The 20,462-nt window shown below is 44.8% G+C and overlaps 1 protein-coding gene across 3 annotated transcripts in view; it reads right to left on the bottom strand.

The window, feature by feature from the left end:
- ALPK3 (alpha kinase 3) overlaps positions 1-20,462 on the bottom strand; it is a 78,836-nt gene that overhangs the window by 40,132 nt on the left and 18,242 nt on the right. For all 3 annotated transcript variants that reach the window (XM_083412937.1, XM_083412938.1, XM_083412939.1), the window contains one exon: positions 9,990-10,107. In XM_083412937.1, the coding sequence (XP_083269063.1) occupies positions 9,990-10,107 (118 nt within the window). The remainder of the gene's footprint in view (positions 1-9,989; positions 10,108-20,462) is intronic.

The raw sequence follows: 20,462 nt of genomic DNA, 5'->3' as shown, positions 1-20,462 counted from the left end.
AATCTACCCTGTACACCATTTCTTAAAGCCAAACTAGTCATTATGGCATTAACATAATTGACAATTGTGTCCATAGCATCTGAGCTCATCCACACAGGTCTGTGTGTTTTCCTCCTTGTTCCATGCTTTCCAGGCACATGTCTGAGTGGTTTTGCTTTGGCCCCACTGCTTTCCCCTGGAAAACCCGCTCTTCCATGTTAAATCGGAGCAGATGTCCATCTGGAGAAAACCCAGTTGCTGTTTGCTCCAATTCAGCAGTAAAGATCAGGTTTTCCAAGGGCGAAGCAGTGGGGAAGTCTGGAGGAGCCCTCGCAGAAGTGAGCAGGGGGCATGGGACCATGGCAGTAAGATCACTTTAATACCACCCAGCTGTAACCCCAATTTGGGTTTAAAAAGCCATTCACATCATCGCCAGATGCGGGGAAAGTGATGTGCCCAGTTTAGAAAAAGATTGTCTATATGGGAACTGAAAGGAACTAGTCTCTTGGCAAAATGTGGGGATGCCCAAATTATAGAATTTTGACCATAGTTGCTAATAATAATACTCACTACTTTTTTAGTAAAGAAAGAGGTATCAGCACTCATATCTTGAAAAGGCACCACGGGCAACAAAAAGAGGAGTGTGTCCAGGGCCGGATTTAGGTTTGATGAGGCCCTAAGCTACTGAAGGTAATGGGGCCCTTTATATGTCCAGCTGTCCTTTGTCAACAACAAATTGTCACTGTTTTTTGTGTTGAATATATGCTGTATGGTAATTTATGGACCTAATAAGTATCTAAAGCCATTTGCACATAACAAAATATGTATTTTATCAAAGTAATTGTTGAACTGAAATACAATTAAGAAGAAGTATATTAATAGTGGTAGTGATATTTTAGGGAGCAGGCTAGCGGGGGGGGGGCATGACTTACATCATAGGAGCCTGCACAACACAAAACACTGTTGCTCTATGTAGGTTTTATTTTATTCGTTTTTTATCTTGTATTTTGGAAATCCAGTTTCCCCCCCCTTTAAATTGAGCTATAGTTTGTTTATACGTAAATCTGGCACTGAGTGTGTCGGTATTCTGTACTAATGAGTACTGTCACAAAAAAGCACCGATAATACTAATATCCCTTCCTTTGTACCAGGCATGGGAAGCCTGTGGACCCGCAAATGTTGTTGGACTACAACTACCAACGCTCATGGGCCACGCTGGTTGGGGCTGATGGGAGTTGGAGTCCAGCAATATCTGGAGGGCCACAGGTTCCCCAAGTCTGGTGTAGGCTAAGGTTCGGAAACTGGGGAGCCTTGAGCTAGATCCAGCCCTGGCCCCCCCAAACACACCCATTGCCAATCTACAGACAGAAGAGGGGTCTCAGTGAAGCAGTATTTGTGTGGCAACAGTAGGAAGCCACTAGGAACTCTGTGGGACTTACTTCTGAGGACACATGGCTACGATTGTGCTCCTTCTGTAGCTTCATTCCAAGAAGCCAAGAGACATATCAAAATCCGTAATACACAGCACAGTCCTGCACATGTTTACTCAGAAGTCCCACGGAGTTCAGTGTGACTTACTGGAGAAGTGTGCACAGAACTTCAGAACACAGGGACATCTGTCGTCGCACCTAAGTGCAATATCAATATGCTAATACTTAGCATTCACGCAGTACTACCAAGGGTTCAAATTGCTTCACATGCCTTCCCTAGCTCTAATCCTCACAAGTACCCAGTTATTAGCAGAAATGGAGGACCAAGAAGATCAATTAAAAGAGGTGCGGGAAAAGGAGACAACAGGTCAGATAAATAGTCAAAGCTGGGGGTGAATATGGGAGAAACACGTTGAAAATGTTGTCTAAGGATAAAAGAAAATTATTATTAGTTTGGAGATGGTATTTAACACCAGTCAGATTAAATCAAATAAACAAGGTCTATTTGGTGTTATGTTGGAGGGGATGCCAGGAGATAACAGAAATCACTGGGTTAAAGCTGACCAAAAGTCCAGAGGTAGCATTGTTATAAATTCACGACGGGGTCGAAGGTTCGCAGGCTATGGAGGACTTGCTCACAGATTTATTGACAGCTGCACGAGTTATTATATATAGGAAAGGGCAAGGTGAATATCAAATGGAAGAATGGTATACAGAGGTGTGGCATATAGCTAAAAATGATAAAATAACGTGTGCTATTAAGGTAAGACGGGGAATATGTAAGAGAAATGATTTTGAGGAGATATGGAAGGTGTTTGCAGAGTATGTATTGTTAAAACGGAGAGGGGTCAAACCATCGCAAGAGGTGTTGAAATTTTGGGCTGTCGGATAGTTACAATGGAATGGTCTTGGGGGTGGGGTGAACATTTTTATTCTTATTTATTTATTCTTATTACTTTGTTAAATAAACAAAAAACAAGTACTCAGTAAGGTAAGCCAATATTATTTCCTCCCTGCAAACTGCAGACAGAGGAAAACGTTTCTCCTTTTCCCAGTCTTAAATTCAGTTCTCCACAGCTGTGAATTAATATTTTCAAACAATGCTCATGATCATTTGTTGACATTTCTGTGCTAATTCTCCCCCTATGAATGCATTTTTGTTTTTACTTTTGACTAAAAAAACACATGTTGCTAGCAATTCCCCCAAATATAATGAAATTAATGCATGTTCTATGCACACTTTCCCCACAAAATTCAAGGAACTGCAAATTTTCAGGGTAGCCGCATTTTGGTTCCCATAAGGTTTCATAAGAACATAAGAAAAGCCGGCAGAAGAAGGGTTTGGGGTGTTCATCTAGTCCAGGACTCAAGCACAATAGCATTTGCTCCTTCAAATATCTCAAGGGCTTGTCACGTGATTCCGGATATTGACTACCGTTTTGTAGAATTCTTTGTCAGCGTGGTGGGAGGATATAGAATTGCTTAATAAACCCATCTTATTTCGAATGAATGTATGTGAATGAAAACATGAAATGCTGTGGAACAGTGCTCATGTACTAATACGAAACAGTAGTCAATATCCGGAATCACTGTTCAGTGTTGGACATCATATTTGCTGAATACACAAAGCTTCACAGCTTGTCTTTCATCGGACCAAGTCTGGTACCTCCCTTCATTTATAGATTTTCAGGGACTTTGAAACTAAAGATTTCATTTTGGACTTGTTATGGTTTGAAGGAATTCTATAAAAGATTGTCTATTGCGTATGTACATGGTCATCGTGTTGCCTAGACATTGCTGACGGTAAGAACTGTTTGGCAGAGGAATGGACTTCCTTGGAAGGTGGTGGACACTTTGGACACCTTGGAGGTTTTTAAGCAGAGGTTGGATGGCCACCTGTCATGGATGCTTTAGCCGAGATTCCTGCATTGCAGGGGGTTGGACTGGATCCCTTCCAACTCTGCAATTTTATGATTCTATCATTCTGCAGTTTCCAGCAACTGGCATTCAGAAGGATACTGCCTCCAAAGTGTAAATCGGGCAGTTTCTCCTTAAAATGTGAACATAATCAAATTTCTCCCCATCCTAACATATAGTGCAATTCCATACGCATCTGTTAATAAACAAGGCAAGTGTAATGGAATGTGCTTCCAGGTAAGTAGGAACAGGATTGTAGTCTTGGCTGCTACGCTACTTACTGTAGTCAGGATTACATAAATGCTATGCTAGTTACTGTTGTCAGAATTACATAAACAGATTTACTTTTCAATTTGAGGAGGAGTGGGAGAGATGCTTAGTGTCTTACTCCTTTAAAAATGGAAAACAGCGCCACACACGTCACATATAGAACTGATGCGCTAGTGCATTTGAATGGGCACTTGCTAGATTACCCCAGGAAAGCTAATAAACTGCAGCTGGGCTGTAGATAAGCCCTGAAACCCCTCCTTCATACAGGCTGTCCTCTTTGCACATTCTTGGACAGCAATGAGCATGCGCCCTGGATCGTGAGTGTGGATGTAGGGATGAAACCAATACTGAAGGAGCCAAGAGAAATTTCCTTCTCAGTCAGCCCCGTTTAGGAAAATGACAATGCATAGATCTGTAGTAGCCAGGGGTGGGCAAATCTGTCCATTTTTGTTCTCTCCGTCTCTCGGTTTTTAAATCTCAAAATCCAGTTCTCCACATTTTTGCAGGATTTTTTTTTTTTAATCCTCATGATATTTCATCAGCATTTTAATGGAAAGTTCTCCTGGAATATACATATTTTAAAATATGGTTTTGACTAATATATGCATTTTTGCAAGCTGTTTCCCCCTGTGATGTATTTGGGCAGCCTATTATCACTCAATGGCCCCTGTATTGGGAAGTTTTTAATGTCAGATGTTTTATTGTATTTTTAATATTTTGTTGAAAGCTGCCCAGAGTGGCTGGGGAAACCCAGTGTTATGTACTGAGTTGAATAGGATCCAAATTGCAGCAGTCTGATTGGTCCTAGAACAATAGGATTCAGAAATCAACAGTCTGATTGGTCCTAGAACAATAGGATCCAGAATGCAGAAGTCTGATTGGTCCACAGGAGCCACCCAATCCAACTCTAGGTGGAAGTGAAGCCGCAACCTGATTGGCCTACAGGAGAATCCTGGAATTAGCCAATCCCGTGGCGCCCATTGTGTAAATAATGTATATAAAGCAGATAATTTGGGGAAACTTGCATTCCTCACTACCAAGAGCTGAATAAAGAGAATGAAATCCACACTCGACTCCAAGTATATTTCACCCAGGAGGATGGGTGGGGTATATAAATAAATTATTATTATTATTATTATTATTATCATCATCATCATTATCATTATCATCGTCATCACCACCACCACCACTACTACTATTTAGAGGGCTGTTAGCTCACCAGGAAACTAGTCTAGCTATTCCAGGAATTGAATCCATGCTGGATCTAGGAACTAGAAGGGGCTCAGGCATGCAGCCGACCCCCTCACCCAAACTCATAACAATATGTGGAATGCCAGCATTCAACATCTTGCATCTCTAACACAGACTGCTCGCCTTTTTATATATACGGTTGAGACGACTTCGTGTTAAACACCATCCAAAAATCATTTTATACAAACTTTACAGTCCCGGTTAACACTGCCGTCCCAAGTACTGAGTCTGGGTGGGGAAGTACCATCAGAGTGAAATCAGGAGCACTATGCAACTGGCAGTGCGGAGTTTGCTGCACATGACACTCACAGTGCTGGCTCCCACACCATCACTAACATCATCTCAAATGTGCAAACATGTGTGCCCACATTTTCCAAGTTACAAGAAAGGAGATCCTGACAAACATCAGAAAGAACTTCCTGACAGTATGAGCTGTTTTACAGTGGAACAGTCTCCCTCGGGAGGTTGTGGACTCTCCTTCCTTTGAGGTTTTAAAGCAGAGATTGGATGGACATCTGTCATTAATGCTTGAAATAAGATTCCTGCATTGCAAGGGGTTGGGCTTGATGACCCTTGGGGGTGGGGTGTCCCTTCCCAACTCTGTGATTCTATCATCCTAGCAAAAGAAAACAGATGCTTTAGTATTGGCGGGGGGGAATATACCGTATTTTTCGTTCCACAAGACACACTTTTTTCTTCCTAAAAAGTAAGGGGAAATGTCTGTGCATCTTATGGAGCAAGTGCGTGGTCCCTGGAGCCGAATTGCCCAGGGGCAAAAAGCAGATCATGCTTTTTTTCTCTTTTTTGAAAGAGGAAAGTGGGTGTTGAAACAAAGCCGCTGATCAGCAAGCAATCAGGAGGGAGATAAGGCTGCTGGTAAAGGAGGATGCTGGGGGAGGGGGGGAGGTAAAGACCGGGAACTTGCAAGGAGAGGGGAGAGGAATACTAAAACAAGCAATGAGGAGAGAAATTAGAAGAAAAGGAGGACCAAAAAGCTGATCCAGCTAAGGAAAAGACACTAAGGCAAACAAGAGGGAAGGGGGCGTTGAAAGGAGGCAGCTGATCGGCAAGCCATCGGGAAGGAGATAAGGGACATGATAAAGGAGGCTGCCTGGGAGTGGGGAGGTAAAAGCACATGGATCCTCAGGATTTTTGCATTGGGTCATCCCAAATTCACCATCAGATCACATAGCATGTCCATGGCTACAGCCTGCACCCAGAAAAATCACGCATCCACTGTTGCCTGGGGCCCCAATGGCGCAAAAATGTGGTTACAAAGCATGGATCCACATGGATTCTCAGGATTTTTGCATTGGGCCACCCCAAACTCGCCGTCAAATCACATGTCTGTGGCCACAGCATGAACCACAAAAATCATACATCTACTGTTTCGTTCAGAATATTTTTTCCCCTTGTTTTCCTCCTCTAAAAACTAGGTGTGTCTTATGGTCAGGTACATCTTATGGAGTGAAAAATATGGTAGTTTTTGTGCAAGGGCCCATCCTTACTGAGGAAAAGGTTTAATTCATTATAAGCATTTCTACCGCATCCTTCAACAGGAAACCCCCAGGGCCATTGACATAAAAGAAGAATTACAAAACAAATCAGAAGACTAGAACATTTGGGAGACACAGATAAAGCAATCCGAACCATCATAAAGCGAAGGAAGTGAGCTGGGAAAAGTGAAAAGTGGCTGAAGTCATAGTCTTATTTTTATTTAATTTATGAATCACTTGCTACGTGCATCTCAAGGTGGTTTACAAATACATCATTTAAAAAAAACAAAAAAATACTTAAAATAGTTTTTCAAACAGTGCAATTGGTGTTAAAGAAAGACAGAACTTTTTTTATGTATGCTACAACAGCAGCAAGAATACTCATCGCGAAGTATTGGAAGACACAAGAACTACCCACTCTGGAAGAATGGCAGATGAAGGTGATGGACTATATGGAATTAGCAGAAATGACCGGCAGAATCCGAGACCAGGGGGAAGAGTTGGTGGAAGAAGATTGGAAGAAATTTAAAGATTATTTACAGAAATATTGTAAAATTAATGAATGATGGATGGTGTTGGATTGAGGCTAAGGGGTTTTTAGCAATAATATTTGAAAAATTAGGAAAAAATGGAATGTTAACAGAGGGAAAGGTAAAGTTAAAAATATTAAGATCAAAATTATGATAAAGGTAAAGAGGGAAAGGATTTGCTGAACAAACAATCGAACTAGAATACAAAGGGGGGGGAGGGGGGGAAGTCCGAGAAACAAGCTAATGTAAGATATGTTCTGAAAGATGGAATTGTTTTTAATTGTTATTATTTTTTGTAATTTTTCTTTTCTTTTTTGTTTGTTTGTCCTTTTCGTTATTTTGTAAAAATCTTAATAAAATATTATTAAAAAAAAACACAGTGCAAACAGAACAGAATGCAGAATGGACCATATGGGAAGGCTTCACCCCATCTCAATCTCAATCTCATCTCAAGTGCCCCTCATCTCAAAAAGAGCACTGTAGAACCAAAAAGGGGGCAGAAAGGGGCAACCCTAATGATTGGGGGTTCCTCCTGTAGAGGGAAAAGGCTGCAGCACAGAGACATAGGAGTGTCTCTCCTGGATCAGTCCAAAGACCCATCTAAGCCAGCATCCTTTGCTCACAATGGCCAACAGGTCCCATGGGAAGCTCATAAGGAGGAATGTAATGGCACTCTCCCCACTGATGGTTTCCAGCAGCCTCTGACTGTGGAGGGAGAACTTCGCCATCCTGCCTAGGATACATGGGCAGCCTTATCCTCCAGGAGACTGCCTCACCCTCTTCTACCAAGCCACCCAAGGTGGTGACCATCACAAAAACTCAAGGGCGGTTTTAGTTTAGAGAAAGGGTGCCTTAAGGGTGATGGGGGAGACATGACAGAAGCTTATATAATCGTCCTCTAAAAACACTAGAATAGAACTCAGAGTCATCCGAGGAAACTGACCGCCAGAAGATTCGGCCGAGACAAAAGCGGGCACTTCTTCACAGGGCAGGCCGTGAATTTATAGATTTGGCTGCAATAAGAGACGGTGACAGCTGAGAGCTCAGATCAGGAGGGGAGAACCTGTGGCCCTCCAAAGGTCGCTGAGCTGCAACTCCCACCCGTCGCTGACCACTGGTCGTGCTGGCTGGGGCGGCTGGGAGCTGGAATCCAGCAACAACTGGAAGGCCATATGTTCCCTACCCCTGGCTCAGATGTCTTCAAAAGGAGACGAGGCAAAATCACGCAGGGGACGTCTGTCAGTGGCCACTAGCCACCATATCTTCAGTGCAGGGCTTGGAAAGGGGGAGCCTGCACTCAATACCATTTTCTGGGGAGCAAGGGTGGGCGGTCAGATACTTCACCCCATTTGCGAGCTTCCCAGAGGTATCTGGTGGAGCGCTGTGGAAAGCACAATGCTCTGAGACAGCGCACTTCTTTCACACGAGGTTCCCCGCTCCTATGTGAATGGGACAGGCACATGGCCATTACAGTGGTATCTCAGGTTAAGAACTTAATTCGTTCTGGAGGTCCGTTCTTAACCTGAAACTGTTCTTAACCTGAGGTACCACATTAGCTAATGGGGTCTCCCACTGCCGCCACACCGCCGCTGCACGATTTCTGTTCTCATCCTAAAGCAAAATTCTTAACCCAAGCTACAGGGAACCAGGCAGAGGGCCTTCTCGGTAGTGGCACCCGCCTTGTGGAACACCCTCCCACCAGATGTCAAAGAGAAAAATAACTACCAGACTTTTAGAAGACATCTGAAGGCAGCCTTGTTTAGGGAAGCTTTTAATGTTTAATAGGTTATTGTATTTTAATATTCTGTTGGAAGCCACCCAGAGTGGCTGGCGAAACCCAGCCAGATGGGCGGGGTATTAATAATAAATTATTATTATTATTAACCTGAGGTACTATTTCTGGGTTAGTGGAGTCTGTAACCTGAAGCGTCTGTAACCTGAAGCATCTGTAACCCGAGGTACCACTGTATCTGGTTTGCTCCTCTGGGCCACCAACCAAACCTGGCTGAGAATCAGGGAGGAGAGGACTATTGATGGCTACTAGTCCTTATGGTTAGGCTGTGTCTCCTCATAGCTAGAAGCAGCTGTGCTTCTGAACACCAGTTTCTGGAAACCACAGGAGGGAAGAGGGCCCTCGCGCTCCAATCCTGCTTGCAGGTTTCCCACACACAGGCATCTGGTTGGCCACTGTGGGACAAGGATGTTGGACTAGGTGGACCAGAAGGCTCAACTTAGGTTCTTATGTCTTCTGTGAAAAAGAAAAGGGAGTGTGCAGAAATGGCAAAACTGACCGGAAAAGTAAGAAATCAAGATAACAAACTTTTTTTTATGAAAGAATGGAAATGGTTTATGGAATATTTACAAATAAACTTTAAACAGATAAGAACATTGGCAGGATTCTTGTGGTAACCTTCAGTTTTATAAGAGTAGATATTTAAAGTAGAAGAAGAAGAAGAAGAAGAAGAAGAAGAAGAAGAAGAGTCTGGATTTGATATCCCGCTTTATCACTACCCGAAGGAGTCTCAAAGCTCCCTTCCTCCCCCACCAACAAACACTCTGTGAGGTGAGTGGGGCTGAGAGACTTCAGAGAAGTGTGACTGGCGCAGCAGCTGCATGTGGAGGAGCAGGGAAGCGAACCCGGTTCCCCAGATTACGAGTCCACCGCTCTTAACCACTACACACGCAGAAAGTATTAAAAATAAATTGAAGGAACCACAGAAAGAGGGGGAAGGAAGTCGAGTTATGAAATGTTAAAATGATTGTGAAATTATTGAAATGTATAAAACTGAAAATCGTCATCATCAAAAGGAGTGACTGGACCTCTGAAGCATGGCTTTTATTCTGTGAACTGTCCTAAGACCCGCCCCCCAGGTATAGGGCAGTATATAAATTCAAATAATAATAATAAGAAGAATGGCAGTTCCATGGATCTGGGAATTTGTATATCCTCGTGCATTTGGCCTTGAGTCCAGGAAGTGATAGAGGCCTGAACAGATTGTATATTTCAGAAGGCCAATGTTCCTCAATATTCAAACCAGCCACAGCTAGCTAACAGGTATCCCCAACACACACACACACACAAACAAATGTACCCCCCCCACACACACTTTCCTTACTTGTACAACTGCAGCGTGTGTCGGTTCCCATGACGAAAGATCTCGTACTTTGGCAAGCCACAGTATCGGTCCATCTCTTCATCATCTTTGTACCAGGTCACTTCCGGTTGCGGGTAACCTGATTAGGACATGACACATTAGCAGGAATTGGGGAGTCAAGGAGCGCATAACCCCGAGATGAACATCATTCCAAGGTGCATGCGGCAAAGCCCCACATTCTGCCACATACAGGTTGATACCAGAAACTGCTCTGTTCTGCGTGGCTGTCCTGGTTGCAAAAGAGAGATTGATTCGAGCTGCAGAAATTTAGGAACACGGTCCAGTGTTTATAGGGCTGGGGCAAAGAAGCAGCAAAAAGGGCTGCAACTGAGCACGACTAATGGAAAAGTCCGAGATCCCCCACACTTGCTTGAGGCTCAAGTGGCCCCGGAGCAACCGAGTGCCTTCCTTCAGCTTTGGCTGGTGCTCCAGCTGTGCCCCAATCTGGACAGGGATAGCCTAATTTCTATGGCTGACACTCTGGTAAACTTTAGGTTAAATTACTGCACTTTGTTATATGTGGGCTGCCTTTGAAGGTGGTTCGGGAACTGCAACTGGCCCAGAATTTGGCAACCAGGTTGCTCAACGGGGCAAGAAGGTCTGAGAACGTTAACACTGATCCTGGCCAAGAGCTGGCTGCCAATTAGTTTCTGGGCCCAATTCCAAGTGTTGGTTTTGACCTTTGAAGCCTTATGTAACAACAACAACAACAACAACAACAACAACAACAACAACAACAACAACAATAATAATAATTTATTATTTATTATTTGTACCCCACCCATCTGACTGGGCTTCCCCAGCCACTCTGGGTGGCTCCCAACAGAATATTAAAACCACGATAAAACATCAAACATTAAAAACTTCCCTAAACAGTCTGCCTTCAGATGTCTTCTAAACGTCAGGTGGTTTTTTATCTCTTTGACATCTGATGGACGGGTGTTCCACAGGGCGGGCGCCACCACCAAGAAGGCCCTCTGCCTGGTTCCCTGTAACTTGGCTTCTTCTCACAGAGAGGGAGCCGCCGGAAGGCCCTCAGCGCTGGACTTCAGTGTCCGGGCAGAACAATGGGGGTGGAGATACTCCTTCAGGTATACAGGGCCAAGGCCGTTGAGGGCTTTAAAGGTCAGCACCAACACTTTGAATTGTGCTCGGAAACATCCTGTGGCTCAGGACCCCAATACCTCAAGGACCACTTTTCCCATATGAACTGACCTGGACCCCAAGATTGCTGTCCGAGGTCTTGCATCATGTGCCTCCTCCAGGGGAGTTGCAAAGGGTAGCAACATAAGAATGTGAATTTTGCGGTGGCTCCCCACTTGTGGAATGCTCCCCCAAGAGAGGCTTGCAAGGCCCCAGCACTACCTATCTTTAGGCACCAGACTAAAACTTTTCTTTTCTGCAAAGCCTTTGGCTTTTAATTATCTGTAGTCTTTTTCAGTCAGTGGATATTTTAATCCTGCCTTTTTAAAAATATGCCAGTTTAAAAAACTTTTATGTTTTATTTTATGCTGGTTTTAATGAATGATTTATTTATTGTTGTAAGTCCCTTTGATTTATTCTGTAAAATTGTGCAACTAATAAGCTAAATAAACAAACAGCAACAATAATAAAAATGTAATGGTGCCTGTCCCCCCCCCCCAAAAAAAAGGTTACAATTCTCAGAGTGGTTTAATAATCAATAGCTTTTCCCAAGGAACTCTGGAAACCGTAGCTCTCTGGGAATAGGGGTTCTCATAACAACTCTCAGTATCCTTAGCAAACTACAGTTCCCATAATGCTTTGGGGAAGCCATGACTGTTTAAAGTGGCGCGATATTGCTTTGCATGCATCATGCAGATGAGACCCAAAATCCAGAGATTTGGGGGAGACAACAGAGGAAGGGGAAGGATATAAAGGCAGGAGTAAAACAAGGAAATAATATTCCTGACTGTCCAGATGCAAAAGGAGGGTAGGTTGACCCAAACATTGCGTCAAATGTCCAGATTGCAAATGAACCACATGCTAAAATATCTCCCAAAAGCAGGTTAAATTGGGACATGGCAAGTTGTGATTTAGACGTATCAAAAAAAGAAAAAAACAAACTACCCTCTGAAACCTGATTCATCGGGATTCCAACATGGCCTGCCCAAGTCAACCTGTGCTTAAATTAATTGCATGTTAAGGTGAAGAGGAAACCCCTTTGCTGCTAAATCATATGGGACGTTTTCCACCAGGTTTTCACCCGTCGGAACAAACAACCGTTCGTAAGCATGACTTGGGAAGAGTGTAGTGCAGATCAGGTGATCTTTTCTTGTCACATCTGACATAAATGGGCGATGAGAACATCCCCGCTGTTCTAGGAAGTGAGCCTGCTTTGGGGGGGGGGGGTGGAAACCTAAGGTTAAAAAACAGACACTTAGCAGTGGACCAGAAGCTCCATGGAGAACCAAGCATCACAGTCTGTAAACTGAACCCAAAGTTTCCATTGGACAGAAGCAACAGCGGTTGCATCACAGCCTGCTTGTGCCCTCCAAATGCCATTGGATGACAGATGCCATCTGCCTTTTTAGTACAATGACATCATGATAACATGTGTGACTGGCTGCTTCTGAGCCAAACAGGCTATATTCTTGCTAGGATCAGCTATGGGCATACGGAACTAAGATGGGCCAGAGGGGAGGGGAAGGGATCGCTCGTCTCCAAAGTTGCTTACCCCTCCAAGGAGAGTTAAAGTTGCCCGCTTGCCTTACAAAATTGCTTCCTCTGGGTCCAGTCCTCCTTGCACTGACAGGTAGAGAGGGCACAGAGAGACGGCTCCTGCAGAGTAGCTTTTGCACCCGTAGCCCCTCATGGAGCAGGGGTTGGAGAACCTGTGACCTTCCGGAGAGTGGAGGCTGATGCATGAGGGCAAATGGGGCAGTGCCCCACCAACCTCAGCCTGCCCTCACAGGCCTGCCTCCATATTTGCATCCAGTCTAGGGGATGGCATTGCCTGCCAGCTTCTTCCTGCTTAGGCACTAGATGGGCCAACTCACTGCTCACCACCACCCACTGACTGAACCCTCTTCAACTCATCCATGGCTGGCCCTCACCTAAATTCATGGGACACACAACTACTAGAAGACCTTACCCTTTGTGTTCTCAGCATGGAACTCACTAGGGGCAAAACCAGAACAGATTGGCTTGGCTCTGGGCTCCAGCTACTGCCAGGCCCTCTATCTTCTGTCTCACTAGTCCCAATGGGCACCATCCACCACAGTTTTGGGATTCCAATACCCATCAGAACCCAGCATGGCCAATGGTCAGAGGTGATGGAGCTGTATCCTAGCAACACAGGTTCCCCCACTCCTTCCTCACAGCCTAAATGTCCCCGGGGGAACTGAGAGGACATTTGGGATCAGTGTGTGGTACACAATGCTAGATATGCCTTTGACTCAGAGGAGTCAAGGCTCATATTTCCCAACTTGTAAGCATAAGACTCGGGAGCCGATGATGCTTGTCTGAAATGCGCAACGAGCATCACTCTCCTGAATTCTGATTCCCCACGGAGCCCCCACCCCACAAAAAAAACACACAAAAAACCTCATCTTGCCAGCCAGCCATATTTGCCCACCTCCGTCCCCCCAGGGCAAATCCTAGCCTCCTAACAAACAGGAGGGAGGGAAATAAAGCAAATAATCCATGGAAAATGTTGTTTCCCCAAGGACTACAGCAATTTAAGGGACCGAGCAAGTGAACGTTGGCTTCGGAAATCAGTTTGGCTTGCCTCAGAAATCATTTGAGCTATTTTGTGATGTTTGAGGATGTTTGTGATGTCCTGAGCCGAGCCAAAGTGAGCAAAGAGGGGAGCTTGGCCATAGCTAATTCTCAAAAAGCAGCGTTTCTCCAACAAGCAATCTGCAGGCAACTGCTGCCTTCTCCTGCCTCTGGATTCGAGAAAAGCTCAGGCTGCATGGATCCACCCAAAGAAAGCAGCTCAATCCCAGGCAGTTTCGTCCTTAAGTGGCTCTTGAATAGTGCCCATTCTGGGAACCGTGCATAAGCTTGGATCATATTCTTGCAAAGCGCATTCAGCATCCCCTCTAAGCTTCAGGGATGTTTGCACAGTGATAATTACAGCTTTAAACCCGAGGCATTAACATAAGACTCGTTTCCTAAACCCATTCCTATTGATTTACACACTGTTTGCACTGTGAGGGGAAAGCGTCCAGGGTGCAGCTTGGTTTTCCGCTGTGCTTCCCTGGTTATCTCTGGTCCACAAGAGGGAGGATTAAGCTCCTGCCAGAACACGAACACACACACACACACACACACACACACACACACTGAAATAGGAGTCAAACTTAAAAGATACTGAATGGCTATAGGAAACCAATTTGGAACAGTTCTGCAGCGACTTGTCCGGAGGGCCTTAAGGTGGTAATCAAGCAGACTAAGGATCTCCAAGGTCACTCACTGGCTCTAAACTCTGACTTAGGGACTGTGGGAAAATAAGAGGACCAGAGCCTCTGGTCGCCTCTTGCTCTATGCAGGTGTGCTTTGGGAATATAAGAGGTCAGCTTTGTAAATAGGAATGCGGTTCTGAGGACCTACACACACTATGCAAATGCACAGATGTATCCGACTGCCATTATTTATTTCACACGGCCTTTCTCTTAATCACAGAGCCTGGATTTGCAGGACAGGATGCGGAGGCAACCAAAGAGCCAACAACGGCTCCTCCTCCGCCAGAGCCAGTTTTCACAGATGCCAAGGAAAACAAGGCTCCTTTCAAAGCCGTGCAAAAGAATTTCAGGGGCGTAGATTTACCTGCTGAAATTCCCTCATCTCTACAGCTATTTAGAAAGGGGCACATGCCCCTGTCTTCTTCCGCATCTGGTTATGCAGTTGTTGGGACATGGACTGGAAAGATGCAAGTTCAAGTCTCCCTTCAGCCATAAACCACACTGGGTGATCTTGAGCCACCATTGTTTCTCAGCCTGGTCTACCTCGCAGGATTGTTGTGAGGATAAAATGAGGACACCCACCCACCCCAGCGTGCATAGGCAGGGCAGGATAAAAACAAGTGCACACATCTGCAAACAGGGGATGATCTAAACCTTGCCTGTTTTTCCTCTCCGGAGGTGCCTGCCTCTCTCCTCCCAGTTTCCAAAACCAGCCTCTCTCTCTCTCTCTCGCAACTGTCCTTCCAATTTGCCACAACCAAGGTGACCTCCAGTGTCTCTCATTCCATCCTCTCCCTTCCCCTGCTTAGGTCTCGGCACTTGGGCGAAGTTCAAAAAGTTATCTCAGCTCACAGGCACACACCGCCTTGCAGAGAGGCCACGGCAGGGCTGCCTGGGGGGCTGAAGTCCCCTCACACAGAGAGGACTGCGCAAGAGAGCCCCACAAAGAGAGCAGGGCTCTCTAACCAGATTTGGAGCCATCTCTGCACTGCAATGAGTCCTAGGCAAAGAGTGCAACTAGCCAGGAAGCAGTTCTGTTGCAGGAATGGCTTTTCAAAGATGCAATAGCAGCTCTTTCCCTAACTTTAATCCCCTCCTTTCGAGGCTTCAGACCAAAATCCTTCGCCAAGCTTTCCTGGAGGTGCCAGGGGTTGGACCCTTCTTTCCTTTGGGGAGTTATAGGGAGAGAACTATCCAAACGGTATAGAAATTTATTATGCGGCTAGGGCAGCAAGAATGTTACTTGCCCAAAAATAGAAAGCAGAAGAAGTCCCAGCAAAAGAAGAATGGATACAAAAAACTTATGGAATATGCAGAAATGGAGAAACTTACCGGAAAAATAAGAAATCAAGATGACAAACTTGTTATAAAAGAATAAAAATGGTTTATGGAAGATTTGCAAATAAATTGTAAACAGATAAGAACATCGGCAGGATTATTGTAATAACCTGCAGTTTTATAGAAGCATGGATTTAAAGTGGATGAATAAATGAGTGAATTAAGTTAATTTGGATATTTAGCAACTAAAAATAAATTTAAGGAACCACAGAAAGAGGGGGGAGGAAGTCAAATTTTGAAATGTTAAAATTATTATAAAATGGTTGAAATGTATAAAATTGAAAATCAATCAACCATCTGGGACCTTCTGCCTGCCATGCAGATGTTCTACCCTTCTCCAATTAAATGAGAAAGAGATCTTTGCCAACTACTCTAACTGGGGTAGCAACGGGTCCATTTCCACGTCAAATTGCCCATTAAAACCATCCTTTCAGAGGGGCTTGCCTTGCCCCTCCCAAGATCTCAGACTGGTCCACATGGACGCGGTGGCTACAGAATAGAGCAAAGAGGCCAAAGTGAAGCGAAGGGCTGGCCGGCTTGCCATCCCTGCCCCTTCAGCAGTTCTTCTGGCCAAGAATCACAGGAGTGACGTGGTCAGAGAGAGCCGTAATAGGAGCTGCCTCCCCCCCCCCCCCGCCGCCAGCATATTGAAGACCTGCCCAAGAACTTGGTTAGACCGTTTCCCTCCAGGGACTCTGATTACATCTCTCAGACACATCGCCAGTAGTCACAGGTGCTGCTGCTGCTGGGGGCATTCTCTAGAACTGAGGATATCATGCACAGATGAGGCTGCCAGGTTTGGCGTGGGGGGAAGGGAGAAACCATGCACACACTTTGCATATGCCATGGAGGGATTCCCACTGTACACAACATGCACACACCATGCATTTAAAGAACATTTAAAGTCCTCTCCTGCCCAGGAATCCTGGGAACTGTAAGTTGTGAAGGGCGCTGGGAATTGCAGCTCTGTGAAAGGTAAACTACAGCTCCCAGAACTCTTGGGGACATGTTTTGAATCTGTGGTGTGTGCACAGCCAAAGGCCCCCCTCCACAGGTCCTTGTGCATGAATGATTATTTGTGCTCACGATGGTGCAGGGAGGGGTGTTATACGTGACCCCACTTTCAACACTGTTTGCGCCTGCAAAAGCTTTGGGGCAGACGTATCGCTTTGTTTCCCATCAGTGCAGACAGTCCAGTAGAAATCTACCCACAAGTACTACTGTTGCACTCTGAATAAACCAACCATCTAGAGAAGCCCATAAACCTGAAAAACTCATCTCCCCCCTGAGCCTTAAACTGCTCAGGACCGCAATACCTCAAGGAGCCTCTTTCCATATGAACCTACCCAGACCCTACGGGACCGCCTCTCCTGGTATGCCCCACAGAGGAGCTTACGGTCCTCAAATAAAAACATCTTGAAGGTCCCAGGCCACAGAGAGGTTAGGCTGGCCTCAACCAGAGCCAGGGCTTTTTCGGCTGTGGCTCCGGTCTGGTGGAACGCTCTGTCACAAGAGACTAGGGCCCTGCGGGACTTGACATCTTTCTGCAGGGCCTGCAAGACAGAGCTGTTCCACCAGGCCTTTGGTCAGGGTGCAGCCTGACTCCCTCCTTTGGCAATCTTTACAAAACTTTAGTTTATGGTTGCCATCAATTTTGATTTTAATTAATTTTATAATGTTTTATAATGTTGCACTATTTTAGTGTTGTTAGCCGCCCTGAGCCCGGCTTTGGCTGGGGAGGGCGGGATATAAATAAAATTTATTATTATTATTATTATTATTATTATCATCATCATCATCATCATCATCATCATCATCATCATCATCTTCTGAGGCTCTTCTTGGTGTGCCTTCTCGAGAGGTCCAGAGCATGGGTAGGCAACCTAAGGCCCAGGGGCCGTATCTGGCCCAATTGCCTTCTCAATCTGGCCCGCAGACGGTCCAGGAACCAGCGTGTTTTTACATGAGTAGAATGTGTCCTTTTATTTAAAATGCATCTCTGGGTTATTTGTGGGGCATAGGAATTCGTTCATTCCCCCCCCAAAAAAAATATAGTCTGCCCCCCCCACAAGGTCTGTGGGACAGTGGACTGGCCCCCTGCTGTGAAAGTTTGCTGATCCCTGGTCCAGAGGGTGGCAACACAAGAAAGGGCCTTCTCTGTAGTGGCTCCCAGTCTGTGGAATGCTCTCCCCAGGGAACTTTGCCTGGCGCCTTCATTACAGACCTTTAGGTGCCAGGCAAAAACATTCCTTTTTAACCAGGCCTTTGGTTGATCTGTTTGACATCCTATACCCTTTTAAAATGTGGCTCTTTTCAGAGTGGGGGGGTATTGGGTTATTCTTTTTATTCAGGTATGTTGTGATCTTTTCTATTGAACAGAAATCATGCAGCAGCAGTGCAGCGGCAGCGGGAGGCCCCATTAGCTAAAGTGGTACTTCAGGTTAAGAACAGTTTCAGGTTAAGTACAGACCTCCGGAACGAATTAAGTACTTAACCTGAGGTACCACTGTATTATTATTATTAGTTGGTCTCTAAGGTGCTACTGGAAGGAATTTTTTTTATTTTGTTTCGACTGAGAATCTATGGCCTTTTCCAGCAGGGAAGCAAAACAGCTGCTTTTAAAGTAAATTGTTAGACATCACAGCTGCAGGAAAGAGCCTGGAAGCATGCCAGCCATTTACAGAGGACATCCAGCTTGAAGACTCCGTGGCCCCAAGAGTATCCACCTGCTCTCTCAGCCCAGTAACCCACACAATCCAAGCAGGATAGCCAAGGTGAGGTCCTCTAGAGATCGCCCGACTCCAACTCCCATCAGCACAGCCAGTGGTCAGTGATGGTCAGCCTGCCCCAGGCTCTTCTGTGAGGAAGGTTGGGGTGTTAATTTAATAAACTCAAAATTAATTAATCTCAGGAGTGCCAGTCCAACAACATCTGGAGGAGACCATGCCCATGAGATGCAGATGTTTCTTAATTTTTATCTGGCTGTTTTGGGGAGAAAAAGCCAGGTTCCTTGCACAGAGGAAAGTGCCCTTTTTCATACAGGACAAAACCTGCAAATGACATGCAATCTCATCTCACTCGAGAAGTTTATCACACTTCACGAAAATAAATTATGGTGGGGGAGTTGGACTGGAATTTAATTTTGTCTGCTTCTTCTTTGCAAATTGAGGCTAGGGAGGTGTGATTTGCAGCAAAAAGCAAAAAAAAACTGTCAAGAGAGGAGCAGGAGGCCTCTTAACTCTTTCCTAGATGGCTAATTCCCCCCTCAAATCCCCCACCCTCCTGAATACATATTCAGTTTCAGGGGATCTGTGTCCATGTTTACTTGCAGACATAGGCTTAGAGCCAGTGAGGGAGACAATTCTCCACTTCTATTTATTTACAAATTTCTATCTCACCATGAACAGCCCTCACAACAAATGAAAAACATGATGATTATAAAAATCAAAAGTCCAAGCCATGCATTAAAAGGACTTGAGAAAATTCATCAACATTTTACTGCAAATGTGTGCTAAGATACACACATTTGTGTGTGCAATTTTGTCTGTTATACATACATTGCAAAGCAATTTCCTCTAATACACTCCAGGGCTGGGCGATATATCAATATATTGTCCAAAACAGGTTTGAAATCCATATTTTTATATCGGTTTCATAATTTTTGACCTGGCAATATATTGCAAATCAGTGTGTGTGTGCGCGCGCTGTGCAAAGATCACAATGTGGGGAAAACCATGAAACTCCATCCTTATTTCAGACGTTGTGATATATCAGTATATAAAAATATTTAGCTGGTGATATATTGTGATGTTGAAAGCCAGATATGCCCAGTCCTAATACACTCCTTTCACAAATAATAAATTTATGCTGCTGCTTCTTTTGCACATTTTACCCTAATATACACCTTTTTGTACACATTACTCCACTGGAGAACTGCACCGCGAAAAATGTGGAGAAGCACAAATTATAGAAGATGGCTGTGTTTCAGTTCCTGTGCTGTTTCAGAAAGTGCAAATTGGGGAGGCTTGCCTTTAAATGCAAACAATCGAATCTCTCTCCATCCTAACTCTGGGCTGAGGAATATGACTCCAGGTGAGTTTGAGGTGTGTCAACTGTTTGGTCCCATTCACACAGCCACAAGCGGCTGATTCCTTGGAAGGTACACAGAGTGAAATGAGAATCAGCAATTTCATATCCCTTGGGAGGCCTCTCCTAGGACAGTGACTGCAGGAAGACGATGGCAATTCTCTGTAATCCCACAACATGCCAAGTGTTCCTGAACCCACCAACATACATTGGGCACCATTTTTTAATTTATTGAAGGCATTTGTATGCTGCTAAATGATGCACACCCAGCCCTAAAATGGAAAACAAGGCAATTGGGAGGAAGAGTAATAGAACTGTAAGGAATCGTTTTGCTCAACATGATGCTTTACTATGTTTTTATATGTGCAGTAAGTGGCCCAGAGTGGCTGGGGAAACCCAGCCAGATGGGTGGGGTATGAGAAGAAAAAGAAGAAGAAGAAGAAGAAGAAGAAGAAGAAGAAGAAGAAGAAGAAGAAGAAGAACCAAAACAAAACAACAACATGGTGCTTGAACCCACGACCCTGAAATTAAGCATGTCATGCTCTACTGTTTGAGAAAGGAGAAATATTATACAAGCCTTGCC

This window comes from Podarcis tiliguerta (assembly GCF_965153285.1).
Source record: "Podarcis tiliguerta genome assembly, chromosome: 14".
Classification (NCBI taxonomy): Eukaryota; Metazoa; Chordata; class Lepidosauria; order Squamata; family Lacertidae; genus Podarcis; species Podarcis tiliguerta.
This window is presented reverse-complemented; position numbering and strand designations above follow the sequence as displayed.